The following is a 9,586-nucleotide window of genomic DNA, read 5'->3' as shown; positions in this document are numbered from 1 at the left end:
ATACTTTCCCACCCCCATTTTGGTGCTACCTAATAGCTTTCAATCTAGACTAGAACTTCTATCTAAGGGGCTTTTACTTTTAACCTCCTAGGACCTGGCGTCCACATATGTGGACATCACATTTTGCGTTATTTAGACCAAAATACTCAATTTTGCTCTACATGGGCCTGATATCCACTTACGAAGACATTGTACTGCTACTGTTCTATCAAATTTTTAAATGAATATCCTCATTTGTGGCTCTCATTTTTCTTAAAAACAAAAATAAGGTAAAAAAAAAAATCTGGAAATTCTTTGTTTTTACATTCATTGGGCCCCAATATGCCCAAATATCCAAGAGAAATTAAAAATGCATGTCGTGGAAGAGTTCGGGTCTTAGGAGGTTAATTATTACTGCAGCTATCAATATCTTCCAGTCGGGTGATTCTCGACTTCTTTCTTCAACCTCCGGGGTTAGACTACCCTTTGGTCGTTGCACAGATCAGGGGATTATTCTGCCCCTTTTTTACTAAGATCTGTGTGTTTTGGGGTCACGGGCGTGTCCCCCTTTTTCACCAAGAGCCTCTCCGACCTCCTAGGCTCCTCTGCCGCCGCACACTGGCTCCAGTGATACCAAGTGTCGCCTTTGCCTCTCAGCTGGACCGCATGAGAGGTTCGAGTGGTCACCTCGAAAGGTCCTGTCCACCTCAGCTCGTCCCACTTTCGCTTATACACCTTCAGCCACACCCACTTCACCTCCGGCGTGGTCACCTCCTTTCCGGTCGGGTCTCCCACCTGGGTAGTGAAACTAGAGACAAGAGCTTTTAGTGCTTTAAACTGTTTCACATGTTCAGACACATTTATTTCCTCTCTTAACTTTCTTACACCTGCTGCAGGGCCTGGAAACTGTCTCCCTGTCAGCAGTTCATATGGAGTAAACCCGGTGCTCTGATTAACGGAGCACCTCACACTCATTAGGGCTATGGGAAGAGCATCAAACCAATTCATGTTTGTCTGTGCACAGATTTTGGCCAATTTGTTTTTAAGATTTTGATTCATTCTCTCCACTTTTCCCTGAGATTGTGGGTGGTAAACTGTACCATATCTATGTTGCAACCCTAGCATACATTCTACCTCAGCGAGATCTCGATTTTTAAAGTGAGTGCCATTGTCTGATCTTACCTTCTCTGGAGATCCATGCCAGGGGACATAATGATTCACAAGACATTTGATCACCGTTTTACTGTCTTCTCTACGTGTCGGCCACGCCTCTGGCCAGCCGGTCAAAGTATCCACACACACCAACAGATATCTAAACCCTCGGACTGTAGTTATCACGTCGGTATAATCAATCACAATTTCCTGGCCTGGTCTTTCTGGCAAAGGAAACTTACCCATTTCTGGTTTCACGGTGGGCTTTGGATTATATTGTCCACAGATCAGGCATGTTCTCACGTGTTCCCTTACCATGTTTCTCATGTAGGGATGCCACCAATGACACAAGTCCCTCTCCATTTGGGCTACTCCTACATGTCCTAGCCCATGAGCTTCTTTAATCTTCTCCTGGGCCATTTCTGCTGTGAGTACTGGCCGCCCGTCGGGTCCTCTCCACAATCCTTCTGATTGTACGGCCCCTCTCTCCTGCCACACCGCCTTTTCCTCAGGCGAGGTTCCTTTTTGCGCCTTTTCGATGTCCTCTCGTTGTTGGGCTGGCAGGTTTCCCCATTCCATACCCATGCTTACCATTTGTTTTCCTTCCTGATAGCCTGCGACCCGTTTTGCTTCTTCGTCTGCTGCTCTGTTTCCTTTTGCCACCCAAGTGTTGGAATCGTCATGCCCTTTACACTTTATGATGGCCACCTCCAGGGGTTCTTTCAGAGCGTCCTCCAGCTATCTCATCTCTTCCTCATGTTTAATCGGTTTATTTGAGGCTGTTCTAAATCCAGCCCTCCTCCATTGCCCCAGTTCCACATGTGCTGCTCCAAACACATATGCTGAGTCTGTGTAAATGTTAACTCTTTTTCCTTTTCCTAATCTTAGAGCTTCTATCACTGCAATAAGCTCTGCTCTCTGCGCTGATTGAGGTCCTTCCAATGTTCCTGATTTCTTCACATGCAGCTGGTTTCTGACTCCTTTCACCACTGCATAACCTGTTTTCAATCCTTCACTCGGATCCCTAAAACAACACCCGTCTGTGAAATAATGATCTGCCTCATTCACCGGTTCTGCTCACAGATCTGACCTTACTTTCTCCTCAACCTCTACTATTTGTGCACAGTCATGAAGTGTCCCCCCTCCCATCTGGTCTGCCATGTTGATCCCTTCATGTGTGAAGGTCAAATTTGGAGACTCCAGAATCTTAGTCAGTCTCTGTTGTCTCAGTGGGGTCATTGTGAATGCCTGTGAGTTCACATAGGCCACCACACTGTGTGTGTCCTTTCACTACATGTGCCACTTTCTGAATTATTTTTGCTACCCCCGCCGCATGCTGTGTGCACGTGGGGTGTCGCTTTTCCATATTATCCAGGCCAATGCTGATATACATCAGCACTCGTCTCCTTCCCCCTTTTTTCTGAAACAAAACTCCATTCACCACTCCATTTGTTTCAGAAACATCAACAAAGAAATCAGAGTGATAATCGGGGATTGCTAAATCTGCTGCACGAGACGGGGCCTGTTTTAGTTCAATGAACCGCATTTCAGCTTCAGTGGTCCAGTTCAGATCAGCTGTGAGGTCCCTCATGCCATGTTCTTTCACCAAATCCCTCAAAGGTTTGGTTTTGCCCACATAGTCAGGAATGTAGTGTCTACTGTAACCTGTAAGTCCAAGAAATGACAACATTTCTTTAACAGTACGTAGCTGGGGGTGTGACATAATTGTTTCCCTCTGGGATGCCAACATGCCCACCGTCTGCATCGCCACCACACGACCTAAAAATGTAACTTCAGTTCTGACAAGTTGAAGTTTGTCTCTACTTACTTTAAAGCCTGTTTTGGCCAGCTGACGAAGCACGGTCATCGTCGCTTGAAAGCAAGCATCAGCTGTTGTAGCAGCAATCAGCAAATCGTCCACATACTGGATCAGTGTGCATCCTTCAGGCAATACACATGGAGAGAGAGCATTTTTAAGTACCTGATTAAAAATCCCAGGTGAAAGGGCAAAGCCCTGAGGCAACCGAGTGTAACGCAGCTGCTGGCCCCTGTAAGTAAATGAAAAAATATCTCTCAAAGATGGATGCAGAGGGAGACAAAAGAAAGCATTTGCCAAATCTATGCATGTGAACCACCGCTGGTCTGGAGATAAATTAGTCAAAGCTGTGTAGTACGGTGGCCCTGAAGTGCAAACCACAAAAACAAATCACAAAACGCACAACAAATTGAAAAGCGCAACAACAAATTGAAAAGCGCAAAAACAAATTGAAAAGCGCAAAAACAAATTGAAAAGCGCAAAAACAAATTCACTAAACGCAAAAACAAATTGAAAAGCGCAAAAACAAATCACAAAACGCACAACAAATTGAAGAGCGCAACAACAAATTGAAAAGCGCAAAAACAAATTGAAAAGCGCAAAAACAAATTCACTAAACGCAAAAACAAATTGAAAAGCGCAACAACAAATTGAAAAGCGCAAAAACAAATTCACTAAACGCAAAAACAAATTGAAAAGCGCAAACACAAATCACAAAACGCACAACAAATTGAAAAGCGCAACAACAAATTGAAAAGCGCAAAAACAAATTGAAAAGCGCAAAAACAAATTCACTAAACGCAAAAACAAATTGAAAAGCGCAAAAACAAATTCACTAAACGCAAAAACAAATTGAAAAGCGCAACAACAAATTGAAAAGCGCAAAAACAAATTCACTAAACGCAACAACAAATTGAAAAGCGCAACAACAAAAGAAGAATCACAAAAACAAATTGAGAAGCACAATTACATTAAGAAAACCGGAAAGGGTAGGTACCAGTCGGCAACAGGAGACATCACTGATTGGATGTCCGCGCTGTTCGTCTTTGGAACCGGAAGTTACTCTGCCTGTAGCGCATTTCTTTTGAAAAACGGCGGAATGTTTTGTCCTAGCTATGGGAAAAGTCTGGTTGAGGAGTCACCAAACTTTTGCAGCGGCTGTGGCGAGAGGCTTTATCACGCATCTTGCATCGGAGACACTTCACTCCCATTGAGTAAGTTAATAAGCATAATAAAATGTTTGTTATTTATTGATTTATTAGCCTAGCGTTAGCTGTTTCCAGACCATAGCATCCCAGAGGGCTGTTCCACTAAGCGAGCTCAGAAAATCGAGGCTCATTTGAAAATGCACGCAGCTATCAAAATGACTGCTCAAGACCTTTCTAGTAGTGAAGGTTTGAGGGCAGTTCTAGTGTTAACAAACCTCGCAGCTAGGGTGCCACGGACCAGACTTGTCCACAAGCATATTGCATAATGAATGAGCAGAAAGACTGCAGGTTAGCCTCGTTCCTTTGGGGCAATCGAGCCTGGATTTTCAGAGTGAGCCTGGCTTTTGGGATTAGCTTGCTTCGTGGAACAGTCCTCTGAGCATTTCCACAACTGAAACGATAATAAATTAGTTCATTTATTATGTTTGGTTAACTTTAGGAACTAACACTATTATGTGTCTATACATTAAAACTTACTGGTGTAGAATTGTATTGGTCAATAGTATCAGTTACATTGTCATTCCTTGGTAGAAATTTTCTAGTGAGATTATTCAGTGTTGTCCTTATTTGCGTGTTGTGTGGACAATGGAATGTCACATGAATGAATGTCTTTAATGTGTGACATTGTAGTACATTTTCCTTTGTTTCCCTTTAGCATCACAGACTACCTCAAACTGCCCGACTCAACCTTCAGCACCTTCTTAGAATACAGAAAAAGAAAAAAATGAAGAGAGGCAAAAGTTTTCTGAAGGTAGGAAGGGCTTAAAGAAAAAGGAAAAAGAAAGGTTCAGGTAGTTTGGCTAGCTCTGTCTGAAAACAAGTTGAGGTTAATTTTCTAATGACATTCTTTTGTTATTCCTTAGGGAGTTGTGTAAAAATGTTCAGTGTAGTAAAGCTATCCAGAATAAGAACAATTGTTTACTGAGTAATTGTACATTTAGGTTGTCAGGAAGATCCCTCTTTTGCAGTTAATAAATATTCAATTTTGAATAGATCTGCTTAGAGTCATATTAGTATCTACTTGGCCCATTGTTCATGTCTTTTTCCTTACAGATAAATGTCGGCTTGATGACCATTAAAAGGGTGGTTTGAAGCCATACCGTGGAAAAACTATTTTCCTAACAACAGACCCTGACGCTACTGCCACAAGTCTGCTCAATCAAGCTGTTAAAAAAATGAAGGACTTTAACAAAGATCTAAAAGATGGACCTTTCCTTCTTCTGTATCCGGATGGCACTGAGGTCATTACTGTCCCTGGAACACAAAGACCATTTACACTTGAGGCTTATAAGGCTGAAGTTGGCAAGCCTTATCAAAGAATCACTGTTTTCATCTGCTTGAAGAGTGACTTTGAAGATGGTAAGCTGCTAATGTTTGTTTGGATTTTGACACACATTCCTTAGTTTCAACAAATGCTAATTTTGAAATTGTGAAATGATAACATTACGCATAAAGCACCCAAGTCAATAGCATACCTACATTAAAATGGTGAATGGCCTGTATTTGATATAGCACCTTCTAGGGTTCTACAACCCCCCCAAGACACTTCACAACAAAACCAGTCATTTACCCACACACTGCTGGTGATTAGCTACAATGTGGACACAACTGTCCTGGGACTCACTGACTGAAGCAAGGCTGCTGTACACAGATGCCACCTATCCCTCCCACTACCACCACCTGGCATGGAGGGTGAAGTGTCTTGCCCAAGGACACAACGACTGTGACAGACTGAGCAGGGCTCAAACCTTCAACCTTTTGATTACAGGGCGTGCTTTTAACTCCTCTGCCACCATTGCTCCCTAAATTAGCTTGTATATGTTATGTTTCTTCCTGGAAACATGAAATTCAGCCATTTTTGGATCTACTGAGTCATGAGTTTTAAATGCTAACTTTATGCCTTTCGTATTAATCTATTATTGATGATCAAATAAAGTTTCATACATTAGTATGAATTTAGTTAGCTTAGCTTAATTTGTTTTCATGTTTTGTAGTTGGAGAAAACTCAGACTTGTCTGACTCTGACCCAGAGATTGTTATTAAAAGGCCCTCTGAGTTTGATCTTGCTGATACACTGGTAAGTACAATTTAAAATTTTTTATAGAGTTTTCTTGTTGTTTAGCCACCACCATTTGCCTCAGTTCAGTAAAACAGTTAATAGTTATATGTGAAATACATTTTGTGTGTGTGCGTGCGTGTGTTTGTTTGTTTGTTTCAGCCGTGGGAACTTCAACATGAAAGCAGTCCTTTACAGAAAGCGGCAGAATATGAGTAAGTGATATTTGAAGAACATGTAATCTTTTACTGTTTTGCCTACACTTTGTATTAATGAGATATACACTTTTGTCATTCATTCTGTATATGGTTTTTGGAACATGGACTACATAATACTTGTATTGCTTGTTTGTTAATCAAGATGCTTAAATATTCTCAAAGTGTCAATTAATATTTTCACAGTACACAACAAAAATGCTTTTCTTTGTTCTCTAAGGAAGGGTGCTGGGGATCTTGTGCTTGCTAATGAAGTACAACAGGTAAAAACTATTTTATTAGTAAAACAGTGCAGCAGACAATCTCCACCGCCTTTACTTTGCAATTAGATAACGATTCACTGTTTGCTGAGCCCCCAGAAGAACCTGTGTTAGTAATTTAAACATTTGAATCCAATTAACCGCCATCTTGTTCTGTACAAGACATCATGCAATCATGAGAGAAGTATATATACCTTTAAAAAAAAAAAAAAGTTTCCTTTTTTAGAGACACCAATTTGCAGGCACATGGAATTATTGCAAATTTGGCACTGGAACTTGACCACAAGAAGGTCAGCAGGTTCAATATATCAAGGTCAGCTGTATGGGATGGAGCTGTTAGAGGATTTCGACGCAGCACATACTCTGACAACTACAACATGTTCATCAAGTTTAATGATGATGCTGGCAGCTTTGAAGAAGGTTTGGATACAGGTGGCCCGAGGCGTGAATTCCTCACACTTCTTATGGGCAGTCTGTGAAATCGCCCCATCTTTGATGGACCTCCAGAGAGCCGTTATCTTGTATATAATTCAAGAGGTGGATGTTTTCTCCGTAATTATTACAATGGAACTTTTAATAAAAATTGGCGTATTTTTTTCATTAGCATATTTAATAGCAATTAACCATGATAATTATGTGCCCTGTATAACAGCTGCCAGGCAAGATGAGTACTTTTTAGCAGGAAAGATGATCGCTGTATCCATTGTGCATGGGGGACCAGCACCACATTTCCTCTCCAAGAACCTGGTCAACCACATCACAGGGAATCAGAGTTTCAGCGCCACTGTAGAAGATGTGCAAGATGAGGAGATCACAAAAATTCTACATCAGGTAGAAAATTACCTAGGCTCAGGGAATGGGTTTACTTAGAAGACACTTGGGGCCAGTTTAAAAGATTTAATCAGGATAAAAGTTATCCGGGTTGGATCATATCTTGAAAGTAGGTTCAAGGTAGATTCTGTAATCTGAAAGGACAGATTTCCAACTCCCAACAACACAAGTGAAATAACAAATTGATTATTTTTTTAATCCAATGTTTGAATGAATCGTAAAAGTAGTGAAAATTATATTTTTGTTTTTCTTACAGTAAACCTTTTTTTTTTTTTATAGGTCCTGAAAGCTGAATCAGAGGAGTCTTTGCATAATCTTATTTTGCAAAACAGCACAATCTTCCAAACTGCTGGATGCCTCAGAAACGTCAAGCCTTTTGAGAAACAAGCATTTGTGGAGGAGTACCTCAGATGGTACATCCTTGAAAGAAACCAAAGTGTCATTCAACGGTAAACTCATTACTCCTTTTAAATTCAGGATGGCCAGTTGCTCATCACAGCAGCCACTGACATTTTCAGACCTTCAGATGTATATGAAAAAACTGATTCAGTAGCAATCAAATTATAGATCTGATAAACAACAAGTTAATTCCTGAGCCACTTTCGCACGCTATTAACCTTTTGACACTAGAACTCTAATTTAGTATACATTTATTGTTCACAATGACCCATAATAATCATAGTCATGCAACATGATTAATTTTTCAGTTATTTATAAAAAGAGGTGATCCCTTGTTTGACACACTTGTTTATTCCAGTGTGAAAGCACTATTTTTTTAAATGCTAAAATACCAATGAGCTCTTCTTTTTTTGCTGTCACAGTTAATTTCTGAGCGCTATGAATTGTTTTTGTGTATGAGTGATTCTATGCATTTCAAATCTGTCCAAATTTATAATGAAAGATCTAGTAGGTAAAGACATTTAAACACAATTTAGAAGACTGCAATAGTTATAGCTATAAACCAATTATTAGTTATTTGTCTATCCTTTGCAGATTTAAAGATGGACTGGAAAGTCTGAATTTTTTAAGTGCACTGCAACAAAATTCCAGTGTGCTGGCCCCACTCCTATGCTTCTCTGCCAAGGCCCTGACTGCTTCAGAACTGGACAGCATGTTCAGACCAGATCTCAGCCCAGCAGGAAGCAACAAGCGGCATAAGGAGGTCCTAACACTTGGCTTTTGGGCAGATTATCTCCTTGATTGTGAAGGTTTGACCATTTTTATTTGTTTATAGTTTTATGAAAGGAGAGGTGAGGAAATAAATTTTCTGTAATGTACTACAGTGTTTACTTTCTTCTTTCAGAGAAGGCAACAGCAGTGTGTCTGGAAGATTTGATGATGTTTGCCACAGGGCTGACGGCAGTTCCACCGGCAGGAATGACACCACCACCATGCATCCAGTTTTTAAGTGTTTTGCCTTTTCCAGTTGCAAACACCTGTGCAAATACTCTGAAGCTACCCATCTGTGACTCATACAGCATCTTTAAGGCCAACATGGACTTTGGAATTCAAAATGCTCCAGGATTTGGATGTTCTTAAATCAGCAAGGTCATCAAGTTACAGTTACTGAGTTACCCTGTTAGGTTCAGCTGCCGTTGGCATACTACTTAACACATTCATGTGACAAGCAACTTCCATATTGTTAAACATTTAGTTGTTTTTCTGAATATTGTGTATGTTGGAAAAGTGACAGAAATGCTGGACACTATTTGTAAATGGTTTTATTAAAGAAAATTTTAAATGTTTCCTTGTGGTTAAATGTTAATATTTAAATCCATGCCAGTTGCTGTATATTATGAACAATATTATATTCAATTTAGCAAGAGGAAAGGAAACACTACTAACATTTAAAATGAAGGAAAAACAGAAGGGCTGGAGCACTCAAGTAAGTCCAAAGGTTATATTAGGTGCAAAAAAAGGAAAGAAACTAACGTTTCGACACCGTGTGTGTCTTCGTCAGAGTAACTCTGACAAATGTCATTACAAACTGAAGTTGAGTTGGTATTTAAAACCCAGCTATGTCCTTCAGGGCCAAATACAGTTCTGTGGCCGATTCCCAGTCTTGTGGC

General features: G+C 40.5%; 1 protein-coding gene and 1 pseudogene across 1 annotated transcript; one reads left to right on the top strand and one right to left on the bottom strand.

Moving 5' to 3' along the window:
* Window positions 1–344: 344 nt before the first annotated feature.
* LOC120439275 (uncharacterized protein K02A2.6-like) lies at window positions 345–3,344 on the bottom strand. The gene is made up of 2 exons (XM_039610085.1): window positions 2,960–3,344; window positions 345–2,796 (listed from the first exon to the last, which is right to left on the bottom strand). Exon 2 carries the CDS (start codon window positions 1,723–1,725, stop codon window positions 490–492), a length of 1,236 nt encoding a protein of 411 aa, XP_039466019.1. The 5' UTR covers window positions 1,726–2,796; window positions 2,960–3,344; the 3' UTR covers window positions 345–489.
* Window positions 3,345–3,863: 519 nt separating this feature from the next.
* On the top strand, window positions 3,864–9,262 carry LOC120433889 (annotated as a pseudogene).
* Window positions 9,263–9,586: the final 324 nt, after the last annotated feature.

The sequence above is a fragment of the Oreochromis aureus genome, linkage group 3 (assembly GCF_013358895.1).
Source record: "Oreochromis aureus strain Israel breed Guangdong linkage group 3, ZZ_aureus, whole genome shotgun sequence".
In the NCBI taxonomy this organism is placed as follows: Eukaryota; Metazoa; Chordata; class Actinopteri; order Cichliformes; family Cichlidae; genus Oreochromis; species Oreochromis aureus.
This window is presented reverse-complemented; position numbering and strand designations above follow the sequence as displayed.

Excerpts from the sequence above, each read along its gene's own strand:
- LOC120439275 (XM_039610085.1), bottom strand. The coding sequence starts at position 1,725 with ATGGTAAGCATGGGTATGGAATGGGGAAACCTGCCAGCCCAACAACGA.